At 43.2% G+C, this 24354-nt stretch overlaps 1 protein-coding gene across 7 annotated transcripts in view; it reads right to left on the bottom strand.

The window, feature by feature from the left end:
• The window catches only part of Arhgef6 (Rac/Cdc42 guanine nucleotide exchange factor 6), a 119054-nt gene that overhangs the window by 76554 nt on the left and 18146 nt on the right, over positions 1 to 24354 (bottom strand). For 6 of the 7 annotated variants that reach the window (XM_057759278.1, XM_057759279.1, XM_057759281.1 and 3 more), the window contains 3 exons: positions 9273 to 9357; positions 7027 to 7157; positions 4480 to 4681 (listed from right to left, as the gene is read on the bottom strand). In XM_057759278.1, the coding sequence (XP_057615261.1) occupies positions 4480 to 4681; positions 7027 to 7157; positions 9273 to 9357 (418 nt within the window). Of the gene's footprint in view, positions 1 to 4479; positions 4682 to 7026; positions 7158 to 9272; positions 9358 to 15159; positions 15187 to 24354 lie in introns of those variants that run through there. The other variant, XM_057759285.1, reaches the window with a different exon arrangement.

The raw sequence follows: 24354 nt of genomic DNA, 5'->3' as shown, positions 1-24354 counted from the left end.
CATTATCTCATTGCCTTAGGGTTTCCACAAGAAGTAGACTGTCACACTGGGTGAAGCTTGAGCAAAAGAGACCTCAAAGACTGCCCCCCCCCAACAATGACTCCTTTCCTCGCACAAGGCCACACCTCCTATTAGTGCCACTCCCTTCGGGGCTCATTTTCTTTCAAACCACCACATTTGTATATTGCCTTTATAAATATGTCAATGAAAAATCAAAGGCAACTTGACATTGTCATCCCCATCTTCATAGAGCTCTAGCTCAAGGGCCTGGCTTTTTCCATGTATTTCATGGCCAAGGAAAATCATCCTGCCTGCTACTCTATGCCTCCCTATAAGCGTTCTCTAATTCACTCTCTCTAACCTCCCACCAGGCAGAACCATCTTCAGAACCCAGTTCCAGGACTTGCCCTCAACTTAGAATATTGCTAATCACATTGTTTCTTCATTGCTCCAGTAGCCTCTTGTTTAGACCTTTCTCTGCACTGTCTGTTCTGCCACATGCTGCTACTGTAAGCTAAGCACATAAAGCTAAGAAGGTCCTATGGGCAGAATCTTTGGGCAATATTGTTAGGGACACCCCAAGTGGATAACAGGTACTCAGTGAACAAGATGAATGCAATTTTATCACCTAACTCACAATATTCTTTCATTTTACAATATGATCTTTTTCTGAGACTGGATTTCTTTTGTTTATATTCATTGTACATTATGTGTATATACATATTAGGCTGTATATACACATAATGTAAATCATGTACTTTGACCATATTTAACCCATAAATGTTTTGATTTTGTTTCAGACTTGATTTTTTGAGACAGGGTCTCACTTTGTAGCCCAGGCTGGCCTGGAGCTCATGGGCAAGCATCCTGTCTCACTCCCCAAATTATAGGCATGAGCCATCACACCCAGACATTTTACCAATATTTAACAAGCATAAATAAAGCAGAGGAGGATCTCTGGTTTCGTAGTATTTACATTTTAAAGGTACAATGTGGGCAGTAAATGAGTAAAGAAATAATATAGGATATTAAGGGAAGAAAAGAATCGAGCAAAGAGAGAAGCAGGACAGAGAGACGGGTGGATGCAACAGGGAAAGAATTCACCTCTGTCCTGGGTGACTCAGGAAGACGCTGCTACTACGTGTTCAAGAGAGCAGGCCTGGAGGTCACAAGGCAAGCAGCAGCACAGAAATCTGAGGAGAACATTGCCAATGGCTGGACAGCCAGGAAGGCCAACAGACCAGTGTGCATAAAGTGGAATGAGATCACCGAGGGACAAAGTTGGGACAGCACTATTGTGGCGACCTAGGCTTTTATACTTCTGGGAAGGGCCATGATTTGGGTTACATTGTTAATGAACTGCCCTGATTACCGAGTTGAGGCTAGATTACAGTAGTGACGAGAACAGCAGAGGGGATGACGAGAAAGCGGTGACAATGAACCTCATGAGAGATGCTGTTCCACATACATCAGATCCGGGAACTTCCTGGCCTCACAAACTTCCTGGACTCTGAAGCCACACCTACTCTCCACAGCAGGCTGTTTCTTGGGATCCCCTAACTACTCAAGTCAGACTACAGTTTGCTAATCTGAGTCTTAAACCAGAGAACCTCAAGAAAAACCCAAAGGGAAGGGAGAGCAAGGCCTAGGGTTGTCCATAAAAGATTAGGCACATTGCTATAAGACGTCAAAGTGAGAGTCACGCTGTGCACTTCTCTACCCTTTAAGCAATGCTTGGAATTTCTAGGCAAGGCAACCAAAGTCGTTTCTTTTAGTTGTGCAGATGAGGACACTACGCCAGGGAACGTCGGTGTAAATCTGGAAAATGGTTTAGGGGTCCTGACAACCGGATTATGTCAAAGGAAAGCTACGGCAGGGAGTGAAGGTCAGCTGTAAAAATAATCAAAACCAAGGAAATTCCAGGCAGGGCCTGTGAAAATACTTCCAGAGCTTAAAAAGGTCTCAATTCCCAGCAAATAAAAATGCTGAGGACTGGGACTCTAGATCAGATGTAAATAAATCTCCTGCCCAGCGTGTATTAGGAGCTGGGGTTCATGCCCAGCATGTATTAGGAGCTGGGGTCCATGCCCAGCATGTATTAGGAGCTGGGGTCCATGCCCAGCATGTATTAGGAGCTGGGGTCCATGCCCAGCATGTATTAGGAGCTGGGGTCCATGCCCAGCATGTATTAGGAGCTGGGGTCCATGCCCAGCATGTATTAGGAACTGGGGTCCATGCCCAGCATGTATTAGGAGCTGGGGTCCATGCCCAGCATACATTAGGAGCTGGGGTCCATGCTCAGCATGTATTAGGAGCTGGGGTCCATGCCCAGCATAACAAAAACTGATGAGAAGTCCATATAAACAAATATTTGTAAGTCCTCTAGGAAACACGTTCCATTCAATGAGATGCTCCCCTCCCCCATCCCAGAACACAGAAAGCTGAACAACTGAATTTCATCTTAAGAACTTCTAAGGAAAGCCTTCTAAGTGATGATTATCTGGGGCCAGCTGTGCAGGGAGAAGGAGGAACTTTCATTATCTGTACTATACTTCTGCAATATTTTATTTTATTTAGAGTGAGTCTATATTTTTACTAATTAAATGTGTCAATGTAAAAATATGTTGTGTCCATGTGAGCATGATGTGTGCGAGGGGGGCACTCCGGCCATGGCACACATACCAAGGACTGCTTTGTGGGGCTGGTTCTCTCCTTCACTTTTCCATAGGTTCTAGCGATCAGACTCGGGCAACCAGTGCTGGGCTGTGCAGCAGGCACCTACACCCAGTGAGCATCTCACTGGCTCCCACTGTCATTTCTTAAATTAAAATTTATTTATGTATTCATTCATTCATTTATTCTAGGGGGCATGCACCATGGTGCATATATGGGGGTCAGAGAAAAACTTTTGGGAGTTGGGTTCTCTCCTTCTACCGTGTACCCTGGGGATCTAACTCATGTCAGGCTTGGCAGGAAGCACCCCTACTCTCTGAACCACCCACTGGTCCTATCAATTATGAAGCCTTAATGGAAAAAGAAAGAAGAGACCATACGAGGAGCATCAAGGTATTGAAAAGAGCCCTTAGGTAAATATTTGTGAAAAGATGGAATAATACAGCACTTTTATCTGCACTAACATATTCTTTACCAACCTGACTGTGAAAGGGTCCTACTGAATTTTGTTGCTGTTTGGCTTATCTGCGACAAGGTATGATGTAGCCCATGTTGGCCTAGAACTTCTTTTTTTTTCCTATTTATTTATTTATTAAAGATTTCTACCTCCTCCCCACCACCACCTCCCATTTCCCTCCCCCTCCCCCAATCAAGTCCCCCTCCCTCGTCTGCCCTAAGAGCAATCAGGGTTCCCTGCCCTGTGGGAAGTCCAAAGACCATCCACCTCCATCCCGGTCTATTAAGAGGAGTATCCAAACTGCCTAGGCTCCCACAAAGCCAGTACGTGCAGTAGGATCAAAAACCCATTGCCATTGTTCTTGAGTTCTCAGTAGTCCTCATTGTCCGCTATGTTCAGCGAGTCCGGTTTTATCCCATGCTTTTTCTGACCCAGGCCAGCTGGCCTTGGTGAGTTCCCGATAGAACATCCCCATTGTCTCAGTGTGTGGGTGCACCCCTCGCGGTCCTGAGTTCCTTGCTCGTGCTCTCTCTCCTTCTGCTCCTGATTTGGACCTTGAGATTTCAGTCCGGTGCTCCAAGAACTTCTTTTACTGGTAAAAATGACCTTAAACTCTTAATCCACCAGCCACCATTTCCCCAGGGCTAGGAGTCCAGATGTACACCATGATACTCTGCTAATTTCTGCTTAGTATTTCAAGAAGAATCTGCCTTCTTATTTAAGAAGGACAAATAAGTTACCCAAAAAAGCCTCTAAAAAAGACTTCTAAAGAGTAATTAAAGTCTACAGTGTGTACATTATTCAGAAAAGGGGAAAGCAATTCCTGGTGTACAATAAGCTAAGGACAATCTTGTTCCTAATGCGGTCAGCCAGGCAGCTTTCCGCCAGAGCCTGTTATCTCTCTCACACATCTCTGAGGCAGTAAGTCTTTGGTCTGCTTAAAGGATGTAGAGCTAAAAAGGGAAGTGAGCTCTCAACTTCTCTTGTTATTGTATTCTGCCATGGTGATTCTCGGAGGAGCAGGAAGGACTCTGCACTGTGCAGTCTGGGCTAGAATCGGTCGACAGAAAGGCACGTACTTTACAGTACAACAGTGGTCTGAATGGTGGATTCCTTTGCTTATTTGGTTTTCACATAGTCTAAATACAACTTTGTTTTGACACATGTAACTATTCCCGGTTCTGCCCTAGTCTTATTTTGGACACACACACACACACACACACACACACACACACACACACATGTATCAAGTGTTCCTGTTAAGCAATTTAAACTAAAACATTTTCAGTAAGAACACCAAGAAGGAACAAGTGTTGCACATAAGAAGACTTGGCAAAAGCTTTACTCACCACTGGGTTTAATTTCTCGGACATAATTACTAGGGAACCATCCTGTTCTCCCATTTAATGTGCCTTCCCACCAGCCTCCTTCTTCAACTCGAGTGACATAAATGATGTCGCCTTTACACACTGACAGTTCATCTTCGTTAGTCTGCTTGAAGTTGAATCTCGCCTTTACTATCAACTGGTGACTTCCATTTTCCGTCATTTCCTAGAGAAACAAAATCCACACCAGATGAAGTGCCCGTCTAATTGAGGCATGCGCAGGAATTATGTAGATGTCAGCAAAGTGGAGTGACCAAGGCCATAACCCCAGGGCTCTAGGGAAATGCCTCAGCAGTTAAGAATGCTGGCTGCTCTTACAGAAGAACTGGGTTCAGGTCCTAGCACCCACATGGCAGCTCACAACCATCTGCAACTACTCGAGTTCCAGGGAACTTTTCTGGTCTTCTTGGGCACTTTTGTAAGTGGCACACAGACATACATGCAGGCAAAACACCTATACCCTTAAAACGTATCTTTTTCCATTTAAAAAGAGTAAAACCACAAACCCATCTCACTTATTTATTTTATTTGTTTATTTGTTTTGTTCTTTTTTTTCCAGGACAATCTCTCACATTAGCTCAGGCTGGCCTGGAATTCACTAAGTAGCCTGGGCAGGACTCACAGCAATCCTCCTGCCTCTCAGCCTCCTAAGTGCTGGGATTGCGGCTATATGATATCGTGCCTAGCTTAGCCTCTGTTTTGAATTTAGGAGTGTCTGAGTAGGTCTCGGGAGAGATTAATAGCCCCTTCAAGTCCATATGCAAGCGTCTGCAAGGTCTTGGGGAATGATGGCCCGAGTTTCACCCCAAACACCCCTGGTGGAAGGGAAAAAGGAACTGACTCCCAAATGTTGTTTCCTGATCTCCACATGCATCTGCACTATATACATGCACATGCATACACGACGACAACAGCGATAATAATAACAATATAAAATTTTAAAAATGAAACTTGCGTTTGTCAGAGTGGACATTTTCGAGGGAGTCATCGCTTTCAGTTCCCTTTTCTTTGGTCGGTTTTCTAAACGTGGCTACATAGCTGCAGCAGCTACTACAGCGAACTTAATATACCATTCCATCGTGCTTCTCTCCAGCATAAAATCTGGTCCCAACGTTAGCTGCTAAACTACCCTTGTAAAAAGCACCCCCGTCTCCCGGTTTCTCACAAATCTCAACTAGGCTGGCAGTTAGGCTGGGTAGGGGAAGGCACACATCTGTGATCCTAGCACTTAGGATATGAAGGGAGGAAGATCAGGAGTTCAAGGTTATCCTCAGCTACACGTCGAGTTCAAGGTGAGCCCGAGCTACGTGAGACTGCCTCAAAACACCCACAATTACATAAATAAGAAGTTCTGGGTTTAACTTCCGAGAGTTACAGATCCTTATGAGAATCTGATAAGCTCAAGGCAGTTTTCCTTGCTCATATTAGTTTATGCACACAAGCTTTTATATGCAATGTAAGAGAGGCCAAAGACTACGCTGCCATAGCATTCATCGACCTCTCCAAAGGATCTGTGGCGCAGCTGGGCTGTAACTTAAGAGATAGAGTGCTTATCTAGAAGCCCTGGTTCAATCCTCAGCATTGTATAGGCCAAGTATGATTGCACACACTGGAAATCCTAGCACTTGGGAGGTAGAGGCAAGAGGACCTGAAGTTCAAGGTCATTTTACCTCCAAGACGTAGGAAGTTCTATGCCAGGCTGGGTTATATGAGAGCCTGTGTCAAAAGGAGAAGGAGGAAGGTGTGATCTCCAAAAGCATAAGAACCACCTGTTCAGATGCTCTGGAAGTAGCAGGTTGGGGTGGCCTACAGTAAGTCGGTCACTTTGGACAAGAATGAAAGAACAGACATTTCCTCCCAAATCAAAGCGTCTAAGACCAAATGCAAAGACAATTAGGAGATCCAGTATAGAGAATTATCATGGGCTGATATTGAAAGTGGATCTTCTTTTGAGACCCTGGTCTTGAGTGGACTATGTAGGCCAGGTTAACCTCAAACTAGCAGTGATGCTCCTGCCTCAGCTTTCAGAGTGCTGAGAATATAGATTTGTTCCACCAGGTCCAGTTACGCCCAAGGTCTTGCTCAATAAGCATTCAAAGAAAAAAGATTGCAATCAAGACCAGAACAGTAACAAATACTTATTGATTGCTTGTGAGTCTCAGGTAATAACACATTCTAATAAGGTCATGGGGCAGGGAAAGGAATAGCAAAGTGCCATCAAGAGCAGTCATAACGACAGACATTTGTATAGCATTCCCAGTAAAGCGGCCAGCTGAATTCTCATATACAACAGAGCTGGGCTTCAACCCTGAGTTCCAGACCCAGGGGTCCCACCTACCTGCTTTAGCCTGGCATTCCAGTTTGAACTGGCTTTCACTCTGTACCTCGTCTGTCTAGGGACACACCAAACAAACAGAGTATCTACCTCACCACATACGGAAATACATCTGGGATGCTGATCTGATGTGACATTTTAAAACAGAGGGGGCAGGGAGAGGGGACTTCACTTACCACTGCCTTTGCCTGACTTTGCTGTGCTGGAGTGGTGCTGGGAACTGTTGTCTGCGGGTTTGGTGGGGCACTGTTGGTAGCTGTAGCGCTAAGAGAAGACGACCGTCCACATGGTCTTTCTGATAGCTGATCTGTGAAAAGAGGAAAAGACATGGTAAAAGAACCACTCACGGCAGCAAACCACCGACAACATGAGAAGCTCCTTCCCAGGACATTGTCAAAGCCATCCGAGCAGCTCTGGGACTTCTATCATTCTGAACAGGCTATGTCTTTAAGGCTCCCCCTCCCTTTTTTTTTTTCCTTTCAATGGCCAACTTTTTTCTTCTTAACCTTACTGGCCACTGCTGTCCAGTATAATGAAAAACAGCGACAGAACCACATTTTCTCCTAACCCATTTCCCTACAACTCTTCCCTCCTGAACCAGTTGTCACAGTATGCCCTGTTATCCAAGGCAGACCTATATCGGGTGCCAAACAGCTGTTTGTGGCTCTTATTACTTTTGAAATATTTCAAATTTCTCTCTTTGTTTGCTGGCCCATAACATAGGGGTTCTTTGCTTACATGTAAAAATATGCGTGGCCCACATAACATAAAGTCTCCCTGGTGTGTCGGGGTGGGGGTGAAGAATCAGAATGAAGAACAAGAGTGGATTTGAGACAGATGCGATCTTAATCCTAGAATCGCTTTGTAAAACCAAACACGGGAGCCTTCTCTTGCTTGATTCTTTGTGAAATTCGATCGGGCCAGAGCTGAGCTGGGTGTTTTCAGTATGCTGAGTGTGTATTAAAGGGAGAGGCTGGCTTCTTGACAAATTCAAATGAGGCTCCTTTTCCTCTCCACTTATTTTTAAAAGATATAAACTGCAAAAGTCTAAAGCCCAAACATTCCCTAGGCGACAGGCTCAGTATCCAAGTCATTTCCTTGAGGCTGTGGGTTTTAACTTTCACCTCCTTGTATTTTTATAAATATCTGTGGTAAGTGAAGAGACTGTAAAACTTGCAAGAAGAGTTTGGCAAAGGAACGTATAATTTGTGTGGCATAATGTTAGAATTGTACCACCCTCCCTTTCCAGAACTGGATACTTGTCATGTGTGTTAAATATAGCTACTTGAATTAGCTGTACTCTCTGCTATACGCCTTGCAATAGCTCAAAAACATTTTTTTTCCCAAATAGCAAAAGAACAACTTCGGAGAAGTATTTTTCTACATCTTGCTATTATCTACAGCTCTTTGGGAGTAAAACTATAATTACTCGATGGCTTCCTAGTTGCGCCATCCTACTTGGCACTTGATTATATTGTCTGCTCGTGTTCTCTAATTGTTTCACGTGGATAAGTTGAGTCTCCATAAATAGATGGTAATTTTCTCAAGGGCAGTGCCATATCTTCTATTTCCTCTATGGCACCTGGCAGTGCTGGGCACACAGTCTGTTGGCTCTTAAACCATTCAGTGGCAGAATTCATGTTTGGCGTAAGGGCTCCGGACGGTCATGTGTGGGTTCGAATCCTGGATTAGTCATTTGTTTTCTACTTGGGTAACTGTGGGCTGGCATTCCTCATCTATAATGGGGACTTCACCATCACCATGGCCTCCAAAGGTGTTCCAGAGATTGAATGAGAGCACTTGGAGCTGTTGAGGCAGCCCAGACCCATGGAGAGAGCTCAAAGCCTTTGAACTCTTGTTAAGACATGATGCCCCAGAAAAGGGTTTCTAGTATAGTTATATCAGCTTCCTCTTTATTCTGCTTAATGGCCTCCAATACAGTGGATAAGAAATGTTTAAATAAGCTTTTCATTCATGGGGAATCTGAGGTTTCATTCACAGTGTAAAACTACTGAAAAGCTCTTTTTCACAACCTATGGAAAACCAGAAGAAAAATATCTCTGGCGGAGAAAAGGAAGTGAGGCCGTATTTTGTAAACCTTATTTTTTTTTAAAGGAGGAACTGGTCTTTCCCTTTTTGTTTTCTGTCTTGTTATACTTAATTGGCAATCCAAAAGCTTTGCATGAAGTCCCTTTTTGGATCTTATTGTTGTATTAAGGATATAAGAATGCAATATGTAGGCTTGATAGGCATGTATCTTCCTTGTTATTCTGTGATAAGCACATTTAAGTTATTAAAAATTGAAGTACTTTACATTTGTTTAGATTTCTTTGGGGGAAAGGAAGAAATTTGTACCATATGAACAACTGTGGCCATAGTTGGCGTCTAGAAACATGGACCATAAATCACCAGCAGGCCTTACCTTCTGTTGCTTTGTTGATAGCTAAAAGAGTGCTCAGAACTTTGGAGAAATTGGCCCCTGAATAAAGGTCATCGGGCTCAAAAACCTATTAAAAAGGAAATTTGAAACTGTAAGATGTTGTAAGCAATCAACTCAACAAACGAAACTTTCAAAAGGCCCCTTCCTCAAATTCTCAAGAGGAAAAAGTATGTCCAAGACAAAATACAAACCTCTGCCTGCAGTCTGGAGAACCCAGCACAGTGGCTGAGTGGCCTAATGGCATGTGGCAGCCATCAGTGAGTCAGAACAAGACAGTATTGGGATATGAAAGACAAGCCAAGGAGGAAGTGCCCACCAGGAAGTCCACAGCACATACACAGCCCCACACTCCTGACCTGAACACATGATGCTCCTCAGCTACTTACAGAAAGCGCGTGTGCACAGGTTCCAGTTCCTGCACAACAATGGCCCCAGAAGTCTACAGATAAGGAGGTGGGGCTTTCTGCTTTCCCTTTTGCTCCCTGTCCTCACTAGTGGCACTGTCACAAATCCCTCTCTCTCCTCCCCTTCCTCCCTGGTGCTGCCCAACCGCTCAGGATCCCAATGCCACATTGCAGAACTTCTGTCCCGACCTCCCTCTTGCTCTGCACCCTCACTTCCCGTTTTCTTCTCTGATCGATCTTGCCCTTCTCATCTGTAAACCGAGAGGATCTGACTCCCCATCTGCCCGAGCTTTTGAGTTCTTCCCGGCTTTGGGTGACTTTTGCAGCTCTGGCTCCAGGCCTTTCTGGCACTTTGGCCGGGCATGATGGATCAGATCTGTACTTACCACACTTGGCAGGCTGAGGCAGGAAGACTGCCATGAATTTGAGGCCAGCCAGGGCTGCAGAGTGAGCTCCAGGTCAGTCTGGGCTCGAGTGAGACCTGCCTAATAATAAAAATCCACATTGCCAGTTTTTGCCAACATTCTGATAGGTTACTATTCCTCCTAAAAGTGCCAATTACCTACTGATGACTTTTTGTGTGTTCGTTTGTGTGTGTGTGTGTTAGAGGACAACTTTTGGGAATAAATCGGTTCTCACCTACCTTGTCCATCCTGGTGAATGAGCTCTGGAAGTGCCTTTAACCACTGAGTCATTTCACAAGCCCTATTGTTTTTTTTTTTATTATTTATTTATTTATTTATTTATTTATTTATTTATTTATTTGGTTTTTCGAGACAGGGTTTCTCTGTAGCTTTGGAGCCTTTCCTGGAACTCCCTTTGTAGACCAGGCTGGCCTCGAACTTACAGAGATCCGCCTGCCTCTGCCTCCCGAGTGCTGGGATTAAAGGCGTGCGCCACCACCGCCCGGCAGCCTTATTGTTTTAAATGCAATATAAAATGTTGGTTTTAAAATACATTCCCTATATTAAGATGGGTTGGGGCATCTTATAACCGCGGACATATATATTGAGGCTAGTAACCTCAAGCACAGGAACAATCCAAAGTAGTCAGCCAATAGGATAGATGTAAATCAGGCGTGGTGACTCACACTAGTAATCCCAGAACTCAGCAAGTTGAAGCAGGAGGATCACCAAAAGTTCAAGGACAACCTAGTCTACATAGTAGGTCTGACAACCTCGGTTAGGGCCCCCAGAATTTACATGTGGAAGTAAAAAGTCAATTCCTTAAACTGTTGTCTGTTGAATGGGCATAGGAGCATACGTGCAAACTCACACACACAAACACACACCGAACAAATAAATAAACAGAGGTAAACTTTGAATAAAAGGGTACCATTATATTTTTGAAGAGTTAAATGGTACTACACTCCAAATGTTTAAAACGCACTTTTCCAGGCATAAACTGACAGGAGTTCTATTTTCGTTTGCCAAAGCCGAGGTGAAGAAGATGCAATGGATGGTGGCAACAGCATCCCTACCTGCAGACTCAGCCCATCTCCCCTAGGACTACCTGCAGACTCAGCCCATCTCCCCTAGGACTACCTGCAGACTCAGCCCATCTCCCCTAGGACTGACCCGGGAAGAAAGTGTTCATGATACCTATGCCAAAATGGTCACCAGGCAGGGTCACTTGTTTCCTTTGTGTTAAGTGTCAATGTCACACAGCCATAGATCACTCTCTGCCTCTCATCTTCCTCCCACACTCCTATTGTCCACTCCTACAAGTCTCTTTCCTACACCTATGTCTTCTTTTGCTTTGTGACCCACCACATCCCGCTAAGGCTGTTTGTGAAGTGCACTTGTTTTCAGCCTCTAGTTGCCAGTGGGACTGTTGATACGTGTGCATATGGGTATGTCTGTTAGACCGATATGGAAAAAGTGGACAGTCTCTACATCGATAAATGCTAGGAGAACAGACACATACGAGTAAAACCTGGGATGAAATTGTCCCCCTTGTGTTCCTTACCCAGGTTGATTGCGAGGATATGGCAACACCGGGGTTCTTAAAATAGCCTGGTACTTGACTGAGTTTTCGAACATAGAACTGATCATGAAATAAAACATGCATCAACTAGAGTCTGTTCAAATGAGGAAGCTGCCTGGGTTGCACCCAGTTCCCTTTTGAGAAAACGTTGGGGATTAGAAGAAGAACAAGGTGCAGGGATTATTGTTTCAGAGTATGTGGGTGACCAGATACCCCGACAGACAACCTTCACTACACCATGCATTCCTAAGCTCGAAACTGATTCTTTTTTAAAGATAGGGCTGCATGCAGCACAGACTGACCTTGAACATGCTTGGCCATCAAGGAGGATCTTGAAATTTTGAGCCTAGTGCTTCTACCTCTCAGGGGTTGGGGTTAGCAATGTGTGCCACCATCCCGTTATATGTTGGACAAGTACTTGACCAATTGAGTTACAGCCTCAGCCTCTCCAAATTGAATCCTACCCTAGATCTCTCTTCCGTGAACTTGGCCTGGATCTCCTATAGAGAAGGAAACATTATTTGGAGAGAGCACATCACTTCCATTCATTGCCAGCCATTTAGAGCATACTGCAAATGGGAAGTGTGAGATCCGTTTACAGACGAGAAAGACCACCTGGGACAAAGTGGGGGAGAGTCCCTTAAGGTGGAGTGGGGTAAGAAGAACAAGGAGAAATGAGGTACTACATAGGCCGCTGGAATAGGAAGACTATTATAACAAAACTACTGTTTTGTTATAATTTTTTGTTCTTTTTCTTTGATTTGGTTTTGAGACAGAGCTATGTAGGTGTGGCTGGCCTGCAACTCACTGTGTGCAGTAATTCTCCAGCCCCCTCCCCCGGCCAAGTGTTGGTATTACGGAATTGAGCTATTGCATCTCTCCCTAGTGTCACAAAATGGAAAACTAACCCCTCTTTCTATCTGCAAACCCTGGGACCTGTGGAAAGGTAAGTACTTTTCAAAGTTCAAGTCAACTCATGACAAAGGTGTGATGATATCACCATGTAGTACTCTGTAAGACATCCACTCGCCTCTTTAGTGTCTGGTATGTGATCAAGATTCTGCACAGCTGAGCTTTCTTTATCCCTGTTTTGGTCCAGAAAGAAGGCACTTAGTTCATGTAGATCTATGAAGGACAGATGAACAGTAAGACTCCCACCATCCGTTCATTTTACCACTTCTGTGACTCAGACAGGGAAAAGAGAATTGGAATTCTTGCTAGAGAGTCCCAAGGTAGCCCTCCAGCAATTGGGCGAATGCCGCTCAAGTTTACAAACAACAGAAACTCTACTGTGGGTAAGCAATAGAGAAGACAGGCACTAAACCTCATTAGAGATTCTTCTCTGAACATTCACATACAGCCAGCCAAACTCCATTCCAACATCAGCAGATGAAATGAGACAAGACATTTAGTTGTCACACATTTTCCAACATGTTTTCCGTTCTGGAAATCCACAATAACATCAAAACCTATTTTCCATCTTCTAAACACCAGTTGTGAATTCTGAAATCTTGAGAATCTGCCAGTGTAAATTGTGCAGAAGTTACCACTTCTATGATTTTACAAATAGATTCTTTTGAAGTCACTCTCGATTTCAATACTTGAGGCAAAGAGGCACCTTAGAAGGCATTCCTCTAACTCCCTGTTGCATTCTCTAGTACCTCACTAGCCTGCTTCCCATTTTCTACAAGGTCTCATAGAGTCTAGGCTAGACCACAAACTCCCTATCGCCAAGGACCTACCTTTCAATTTCTGATGTTCCTGCTTCCACCTCCAGAGCACAGGGATAATGGGCACTGACCACTACAGCAAGTGCAATATGGTGCTGGGGAAGAAACCCAGGGCTTCATGCCTGCTAGGCTACTCACTGAGCTATGTCTCCACTCTACCCCTCACTAATCATATAAATATGATTACTGATTTGTTGGGCCCTGCCATCTGCCTGGCATGAGGCTTAGAGAGTAAATACATATTGTGATGATTTGAGTGTTTATGTTACCCAAATTTATGCACTGAAATTTAGCCTTTGAGGTGGTACTATTTGGAAGTGGGGACATTGGGAACTTATTAGGTCATGAGCAAGCACAGATTCCTCATGAATGGGATTAGTAGCCTCATTAAAAAAATAAAAGTGAGGCCGTGGCTCAATGGTTAAGAGCACTGACTGCTCTCCCAGAGGCCCGGAGTTCAATTCACAGCACCCACATGGCAGCTCACAACCACCTATAAGTCCAGATCCAGGGAATATAACATTTTCTAGCTTCCACTGGTATCAAGCACACACATGGTGCAAAGATATACACGCAGGAAAAAACACATATAAAATAAAAGTAAGTTTAAAAGTAAATAAATAAAAGGAGCCTAAACAGCTGCTTTGCCATTTCCACCATACAAGACACTGTGATCATGTATTTCCCAGCTACTGGCTCTACTAGCAACTTCATCTTGGGCTTTCTACCCTCCAGAACCACGAATGAATATGAGAAATCATTTCCCTTGTGATAAGGTTATGACATTTTGATATTACCAGAGGATAAGATTTGTGTATTTTCATTGTATTTGTTTCTCTCAACAAGCCTGCAATGTGGGAACAATTATTTCCTTACTTCCTTAAATAAATAAACTAAGATCAAGAGTATAGTCACAGACAAGGAAAGTGATAGAACCGATAAAAATACACACATAAGAAATCGGGAGAAACCCTGTCTCGAAAAACAAAACAAAACAAAACAACAAAAAAAAGAAATCGGGGGTGTAGTTTACTTGGAAGAGTGCCTTCCTACTTTGTATGAAGGAAGTCCTGAATTTGACTGCTAGCATCCTGTGAAACAGGAGTGTTTAAGGCATTTCTGTAACCTCAATAGTCAGGCAGTCGAAGCAGAAGGATCAGAAGGCCACGTTCATCGTCAATAACATACCAAGCTTGAGACCAGCCTGAGTTAGATGAAGCCTTCCCTCAAATAAAAAAACATTTACAACTGGCTGCTCTGACAGGCATTGCAGCCATGTGAATACCCTTGAGGCTTCCTTGAGACATAGGAAAACACAGAAAAGCCATCCGTGGGTTGGCACCGGAACAAATCCCTTGCTACTTCAGTCCCAGTAGCATCTGAACCATCTGCAGACAGTTCGTAAGAGTCCCCAAAATGACTAATTCAGCTCACTGCGGCAATGAAAATCTCCTCCCTCCTAGACTGTCTCCCAAGGGGCTCTGTCTAATTCTCTTCCCATTTCCCAACACAACTCATGCTGCCTTTGCCAGAAGTCAGGAAGAGCAGTGCACACTTTGTAAGGCACCAGTAGAGTGGGGGGGGGGGTCCAGTTTGTGGCTCCAGCAATGAGCTAAGCCACCTGGGCTCCCTTGATTTCCTCATTATCATGCATTAAGCACCCGAGTTAAGCAGTCACAGCAGGCCAGCTACATCCCAATTAAGAAAGGAATCCACACACCCTCCATTCGATTTCAGAGTCAACAATACCTTTAATGTTCCCGTGGCTTCAATAGCACCCAGCCAACTCCCATTTCAGGTTACTTTCAGGCTTACATTGATCACAGTTGGCTCCATCACTCTTGTTGGTGTTGTTGTTGTTTAAATCTAATCAACTGAAAAGCAAGTGATCCAATGGAACCGCAAAGATGTGCCGCTTCTATTTCTAGCCCGTTTAAAGAAAAGATGCCAAATATTTCAGGCCAGCCCAGTGCTTTCCTGTTCTTCTTGGTCTTATGAAACGGAATCTGAAATTAACTGAGCTCATCCTGAATCACGTTCTCTAATTCTCACGGCGGAACACACTGCCTCTGCTAACCCCTGAACTCTGAAGGAAATGGCATTACATGGTCCAACCGAGAAAGCAAATCTGAGCTGCTTAGTCATATTTCACTGGTGGCATTGCTTCTGGCTCTGTAACCCGTGAGAATGCCACACAGCTCCTGCTAAAAGCAGTCAGCAACAAATAATGCTCTTAGCTCAGAAATGAGACTCATTACCCACTAGCTTTCCACCTGCTAGAATACAGTAATGGCATTTGTACCTGGCCTAATACCTGATTCCATTGATGTGGGGCAAACTTAAAAGTGCAAACCCTGATTCACAGACTTTGATTCCCTCCATTCCTCTGCATTTCAGCAATTTAGGAAACAAGATCCTACCTGTGCCTATATTTGCAACAACATGAGGTATGTTGGAAAGAGGTGTGGGAGTCCGGAGACCTAGACTTCAATACCAACTTTGGCACTGTCGGACCATGGTAAGAACCTTAGGAAAACAACACCCATTTCCTGTGACTTTTACATCTGGAAAAGGAGACGAACTTGACCAATACAGCAATGACAAGCCTATTGATCCATGTTCTGAAAAGAGAATGTCAAAGTCAACATCTTAGCTAGATCTCTCCGGTCTCAAATCTGATTCAATTCTCAAGGCTATAGTATAGAAAATGGATTCACACTAGCCAACATCACCAAAGGCCTCTGCATAAACTCAAATGCTAAAGTCTTCATTTTTGCTGAAATGTATTGCTAAGTGGACAGGAAATCACATCCCTTATATTATGGCAAGAGCATTCTCTTCAAACCGAAATATGCAGTGAACAAGAGCTCGTGAAGCAGGCCTATAAATCCTAGATGCTCGGGAGCCTTGGGCAGAGAAAGCACTAGTTCAAGGCCTGCTTGGGTTACAGAATTACTTCCAGGCCAGCCTAAGCAACTTTATAAGACACTGCCTCAAAGTAAACAGTGAAAAGGGCTAGGGATGTAGTTCGGTGGTAGACTGCTTGCCTAGCATGTGTTAAATATATAAAGCAAGGGAGTCAGTGGAACTGCCATAATAGACTTTATGAGTTGATGTTTTAAAAAAAACAAAACTCATATTTCTCTATGGTTCTGCCACTGCACGGTGGCATTTGGCTTGTGATCATGTCTACAGGCACTTTGTTTAACCATGTATGTTCTCTCGTCTCTGTGGATCTCTATACACTTCATATGAGTAACACAGGCTCCTACATAACATCTGTGGGTCTCTATATAGTCACTTTATATGGCTAACACAGGCTCCTAGAGGACTTGAACCTCATAGAATCCTGAGGCAGGATGCTCAGGAAACTGCTTTTAGGAAAGAACTAAGGCCCAAACCTAACTCCTCACTGTTTCCACTCTCGATTCACCAAGTTGACCTTGCCAGCACCAGTGCCGGACAGCCCAGGCTTCACTCTTTCCTGTTCCGCCATCAGGGAAACCCCCCACTCTCCACACTAGAGACTAATCTTCACCAGAGGGCTCAGTGTTTAGGAAAGAGAAGAGACAAGAGCTGATCGAGGCATCTGGGGTGGGAAGGCATAGGGTTTTACAAAGGCATTGCAACAGAGAAAACCCACGAGAAAGAGAAAGGACATGAAGGGCATGGGGGACCTAATCACTCTTGTAGCTCCCCTACTACCTTCCTCCAGTCACCAGCACCTTTTCAGAGCCACAGTGGCTGCCAGTTTGGGGGAAGGAAGAGGCCAATACCTCAATCACGGGAATGTTTTCATGTTAGAACTTGAGGTGGGCTCCCCAACACCTACCACCACCTGCTAAGAGAAAGGATTGACTTTCGGGTGTTCTAAATCGGAACGAAGAACACATTTTCCTGGAGACTTAGCATCACACCTGCTTCTTAGTCTCTGTGTGTTTTTATAGTTTAGCCGCATAAAGTATTAAACAAGCTTCTGTGGGCCATCCAGGAAACATAATCAACATGCAAAGCCTTATTTCTATGGGGAAATGTTTGTATTAACAATAGCTCACAGGTGAGAATTTGAAAAACAGCTCCTTTTTGTATTTTACGAATATATTTTATTTAACCACGTATTTCTGTTTACACTTTACTTTTTCTTCATTTCAGAGTATATGAAGATCAGAGGAAAACCTGCAGGATTCAGTTCTTTCCCCCACCCTGTGGGGATTATTGGGCTTCGATATAAGCACATCTATCCACTGAGCTTACCCACCCGATAATATATTTCAGTTCTTCACTGTTCCTATCTACGTGCTCCTAAATAAACTTCTAATATCCACAACACTTTTCCCTCTTCTTTTCAAAGGATGAAAAGGGGCCTAGACATTCTCAGTACTATAGATTTTAGAACTCTGTGGTTCGAGGACCACGGTAAACATATGAAGAGTGAGAATCTCCTCCAAAGTGTCCAGTGTTTAATCTTGTAACAATCTGGAGAGGAACGGAGTTGGGTTTGAAGCCTCTGCTTTCATGGGGACCTCAGATGACTGGGTTGGAGCCTTAAAAGATAGCCAAAGCAATCATCCCCCTAAAATTCTAAGTACGGGGGATATGGCTAGTAAATGAGGTCTGCACAAATCTGAGAGACGAAGTTCATGAACACAGAAGTAGATGCGGGCTACTGCCAGTTTCCACGAAGTCCTCCACGTACCAACCTTTATTCCTCTTCTGTAACGTGTGATACTGAGAAACAGAGCCCCCCGTGATCTACCAGCAAGCCAGCTCTTCATAATCTCCATCTCTTTTTGTCTCTGTATGAAGACTACTCACGGGTTTCCAATTGGGTGGTAGAGTCTTTCAAACTGACCTACTGCTCTGGCAACCCGTGTGAAATCCACGATGACTAATCCCTCACTGGTTGACCGAGAGGATGGTCTCTCCAAGAGCCTTACATGCAGACAGGCAACTTCGACAATCTAAGCCACGTGACACCAGTGCAATTGTTTTCCACTTTTATACCTTCCATGTCCAGAAGAGATCCTGTCACACAGTAGGACCTCAATAGACATTTAAATACATACTGCGTGTTCAGATGTTCCTGTCAATAGATAATCACAAAGGACTGCTAAAAGCACTGCTAAAAGTACGACAAACTCAGAGAGAGGGCTAAGGATGTAGCTCGGTGTTTCAAGCGCTTGTGCAACATACGCAAGTCCAAAGGCTCAATATCTAACACCACAAAATAAAAAAACTCAGAAAGATATATCACTTAAGAAACAACAAAAACAAGATCAATCACCTTCTAGCTTTGCAATAAACAGCTATCTAAAACAAGAAATGCCAATATTCATCTGCAAAATTAAGCAATTAATCCCTGTAACTGGGAAGTGACCAGAAGCACGTCAGACTCCCTGGTTGTGGATCTTTTGAATCATGTATTAAATATGGTGCCAGGTCATAGAAACTCCATTAAATCCCTCCAGAAGCACCATGACTTAAGTATTACAGAGAAGGGAAGCAGGAAGGGTCTGTGGGCTTTCATTGCCTTGCTAAAATGGACTATATTTTAATTATTGTATTATAGAGCAGTAGAATGACAACAAATGCAAGCTGGACTCACTTATTCATACCCGTGTTCTAAAACCGGCTTCAATTCAGAGGCAGAGGTCAGTGAAATATGGCAAAATGTCTCCCCATAAACAAGAGGCAACTTGCAATTTTTAAAGACTATAAACTACACATCCAAAGTCCTTCCAACTCTAGTTTATCTGGGTGGGAAGGATGTTGCATCAAAATTAGCTATTGTTTTCTCTCTTTTACAGACAAGATCTTCTGTAGCCCCGGCTGGCCTGGACCTCACTGTGTAGCTAAGGATGGGCGTGAACTTCTGGTCCTCCTTCCTTCACCTCACACGCGCTGAGATTACAGGTATGCGTTACTACACTGGTTCGTGCAATATTGGGAAGCAAACCCAGGGCTGCCAGCATGCTAGGCAAGCACGCTACCAACTAAGCTACATTTCCAGTCCCTCTTTATTTAGAGATCACATTTAGCAATTCTTCTGCCACTTCATATTTCTGTCTCTGTGTAATTAAAAAATATACATCCTTTTCAGAGGCAGCAATGGCTAGCAGACATTAATTAATTAATTAGTTTGTTAATTAATTAATGAATTTTACAACATTTCATTTAAAAACACATTTCTTTTACCTTGGAAAAAATCCAAACACTGGAAGGTGGCCATTCAGGAACTCAGATATCAGAGACATTAGCTATAGTGTTTTAGTTAGCATCCACAGATCAAAGAACAGTCACCCAACAAAAGCCAACCTAAAACTGTCTGAAAAATTGAGCTCATAGGGTAGGCATGGAAGATACTGCTTATAATCCCAGAACTCAGAAGACAAAGGCAGGGAGATCAACACAGGCTCAAGGTCCATCTTACTGGGGTACACAGTGACATCCAGAACAGCATGAGCTACAGAGTGAGGCCCTATCTCTAAAAAACATCAGGAGCTGAAAAGGTGGTGGTTCCGTAGTTAAAAGTACTTGCCATTCTTGCACAGACCTGGGTTCGGTTCTTAACACTTTCCTGACAGCTTACATAAACTGTCCCTAACTCCAGTTTGAGTTGATCCAACATTCTCTTCTGGTTTCCATGAGCACACAGTACACATGCATGTGTGTGTGTGTGTGTGTGTGTGTGTGTGTGTACACATATATGCATATGTATGTTTTACATACAGGCAAAATACTCAGACACACAAAATAAAAGTAAATGGATATTAACAACAAAGAAAGCAAAAAAGCATGTTTGTCATTCTGAGGCAGTAGTATGCAAGAATATTCTCAAGCTGACTTTTCCCTAACAAATGCAGTATTTTCTCACTACCTCATCCTATCAATGCATGCCTCATGGGCTCTTCTTTCTTCACCGAGCCTCTCTTATAGAAGTTCTCCCTTATAAAAGGTTACTTAGGACCTGAACCCTAGATCTCCATCATGTTTCAGTTCCAAGGTTTAGTCCAAACACTACTCATCATTATCCGGCGGAATTCCCTAAACTTGTATTGCATTTGGCCTCTAGCGTCTGGAGTCACTAAGTTAGACACCTAGCCACATCCTGTTAAAGTCTTTTCATTCACAGGCAGGCTCTTTCCTAATCTCAAATCCAAACAGAGGACAGAGAACTGGTTCCATATGGGGTTAAGAACACTTGTTGCTCTTGCAGAGGACTCAGGTCCAATTCCTAGCCCCCGTATTGTGGCTTTCAAGCATCCATACCTCCAGTTCCAAAGAATTCGATACTTCTCACCTTCATGGATGACAGGCACATGTTACATATACATACATGTAGGGAAAACATTTATACACATGAAGTAAATATTTTAGAATAAAATAAAATTCAAAGATATTTCTTACATCAAAAGTACCTGTCCTTTTGGCACGTCTTTCCAAGAAAGAAGGGAGGGCAAAAGACTTTTATTTTTCCTATTAAAGCTTGATAAATCAAACCTCATAAATTTTCTGTCACTCTGTAAAATAAATTCACTTTTTATAGAGTGTGATTGGGAGACTTTACTTCACCATTTGTGCCGCTTTGGAGGTCACATGTAGGAACAGAGCATATGTAGAGATCTGACTTTGAAAGGCCAATGAAGGGGCCAGCAGGGTGGATCAGAAGCAAAGGTGCCTGCCGCCGAGACTGACAATGTGAGTTCAGTCTGGACAGTGAATGGTGAGGAGAGAGAACACATTCTCCAAAGTTGTTCTCTCAACTCCACCTCCACACATGTGAATGGGCATGCACGCTCACTCATGTATTCATAAATACAGGCACACAATAAAAAATGCATGTGTGTATATATATATATATATATATATATATATATATATATATGCACAGTAAAAAAATAAACAAATCTGGCTTTTAAAAGAGGAAAGGCCAATGAAACCAAGAGATCCGGGGTAAGACAAGAAATAAGAAGTGGGCAGGTAGGGAAGCCAAGTGTTTCATCATAGGACGTAAGCTCCCACAACGTTCTCTCTTTCTCTAAAAATACTTAAGGGAGGAAAGTGAGGCAGGAAAATTGACACAAGATGAGGGCCAATCCTGGCTATGTAATGAATCTGTATCTCAAAACAAACCAAAAGTAAAATAAGACTACTTTGAAACAGATGCTTCAGCTCGGCATAAAAACACTGAGCAATGATATGTTGGAGGCAACCTAGCTTCGTTTCCTCTTTTCACTCACTATACAGTTAGTATTCGACATCCAAGATATCTAGAAGAAAATATTTTTAAAACTAATTAAAATCAAGATCAAGCTACTATCTATTCATTAAATACCATCTGAGCACCTAATATATAACAAGAATTAACTGTAGTAGTTTGAAGGAGAAACGTCCCCCTATTGATTGCAGGTGTTTGAACACTTGATCTCCAGTGGATAGTTCTATTTGGGGATATTTAGGATGCATGGCCTTGTTGGAAGATGTATGTTACTGGAGATCAGCTTTCAGAGTTAAAAAGACTGGCAACATTTCTAGATACTAATTCTGTTTCATGCTTGCTGTACAAGATGTGCGTTCTCAGCTTTCTACACCAGCTGCCACACCTGCCTGCTGTCGTGCCTCCCTCCATGGTAGATTCCTATCCCGTGAGCCTAAGTAAACCCTTTCTCCTGTAAGTTGCCTGGGTCTTGGTGTTTTATCACAGCAACAGAACAGTAGCAAATACGCTAATTCACTACTTTCTTGTAAGATAAGTAAAGGGATACTATGTGAGATCTGGTAAACGGACTGGTGGGATGGCTTAGGCAGTGAGGTTCCTGACATGGAGATCTGAGTCTGGATCCTTGGCGCTGGCATAAAAACCCAGCACAGTTCTCTCGTCACAGTGCTGGAGAGTAGGAGACAGGCACATCCTTGGGATGTACTGGCTAGAGAGTCTAGCAGAGTTGATGAGTTTCAGGTGCAAGGAGAGCTCATGTCTGAAGAAAAAGGTAGATGCCTGGAGAGATGGCTCAATGGTTAAAAGCACTTGCTGCTCTTCCAGCAGACACAAGTTCAACACCTAGCGACCATATCAGGCATCTTATAACTGCCTGTAACTTCAGCTCCAGGGACTCCGATGCCTTCTTGCCCGCTTGAGCATCGACACACACATGGCATACACTCACAGATACATATCCATATGCATAAACACAAATATTTAAAAATAATAATTGAGGAAGACACCTAATATTGACTTCTGGCCTCCTCAGACATGTGTACCCACATGCACAGGTGCATACTACATATATACACATGAAAAAAAAAAGGAAATAAAGAAGTCAACCCCATATACACTAACTTCCATTCCCCCCCCCCCCTCTCTCTCTCTCTAACAGTGTTCCATGTATCTGAGGCTGGCTTTGAACTCCTGATTACATCCCAAGTACTGGGATTCTATGTGTGTATCACCAAGTTTTCCATTCTGTTGTATTCCCTTGAAGGTAAAATTTTAAATATATATAACGCATTCCCAGGTACCACCCTGCCTTCTGAGAATGCAAACAGATTAGGTTACAATGTCTCTTAGAAGTGTCAGAGAAGCTACAGCTACAAAATCTCACTGGCATGAATGTCTTAATAAAACATGAACAAGATGACACCAGTAAGCATGCTAACAAGAAGCAGAGAAATGGAGCCTAGAACCTAGATAAAGAGCTGTAGGCAATAAAGAACACTGAAAAGGGGGGAAATAGTCTTATGAACAATCATATGTATATGATTATACATACATATAATGTTACACAGACTTAGAGGTTGGATTTCTAACTAGGAGTGTGAAGAAAGAGGTCTTGAACTTGAGAGAGAGCGCAAGGAGAGTGCTTCACCAGAATTGGAGGGAAGAAAAGAAAGGTGGATATGCTGTAATTATATTTTAATCCCAAAATAATAAATTCAAAGAAAATGCTTATTTACAGTATATTTCATCAAAAGTTGCTAGATTTCATTTTTAAATAATTTATTTTCTATGTGTGAGTTTCTGGCTGTATGTATATCTGTGTGTCATGTGCATGTCTTGTGCCCATAGAAGCCAGAAGAAGCATTGGGTCCCCTTAGACTGGAGTTACATCCAGGCCGGGAGCTGCCATATAAGTGCTGGGAATTAGACTTGGGTCCTCTGGAAGACCAGCCAGAGCTCTTAACCACTAAGCCATCTCCCCAGCTTTCTCAGATTTTATTTCTGAGATGGGGTCTTGCTGTTTAGCTAAGGTGGACCTGGAAAGTGTGATGTGGTGCAAGGCAGTCTCAAACTTGTGGCCCTCTGCCTCAGCTCCTTAGTGTTGGGCTTATGAGCGTGTGCTGGCTTTAAATTGATTTTATTAGTCAAATACATTGTTCTTTGGATTTGTACGTATGTCTCTATAATTATTGAGAAGATACCCTCCCTTCACTATAGATCTAGCTTTGACAAATACACAAATTACAAGAAAAAAATGTTTCTTAGTATTTAGGCCTGCTTCACAGACCCAGCTCTTCATAAACGATGTTGGGAACTGACACCTTAAAGCTGCCCGTAAAATAAAGTCAACACTTCCAAGAAGTAGAAGAATGTCTTGTCGTTGTGTCTTGGGTGGGAGCAGTCCTTAATAATGCGTTTACTTGCCACTTTGCAAGCTGCTGCACTCTGTCTCACCTTGATTTAATTCCTCCTTCTCCCTCTCGTCTATTCAATCCCTCAACTGACATGTCTGATCTCTGTAATAATATTCAAGTCCCTAAGAATGAATAAAACTGGGATTTTACTCTATTTGTCTAAGCGGAACTTAATTAGGAAGGTAAATCTTCCACCAGAAGCCAAACAGAAATGATGTGTGACTAGCTACTCTTGGGAGCCGTCAGCACACTCCAAAGGCCATCTTCGGAGACCTGCGACTCTAAGCTGAGCACGGTGCTGCCAACCTGTAA

Source organism: Chionomys nivalis, chromosome X, assembly GCF_950005125.1.
Source record: "Chionomys nivalis chromosome X, mChiNiv1.1, whole genome shotgun sequence".
Lineage (NCBI taxonomy): Eukaryota > Metazoa > Chordata > Mammalia > Rodentia > Cricetidae > Chionomys > Chionomys nivalis.
Note: the sequence above shows the minus strand (reverse complement) of the source record. Positions and strands in the feature narration are given on the sequence as shown.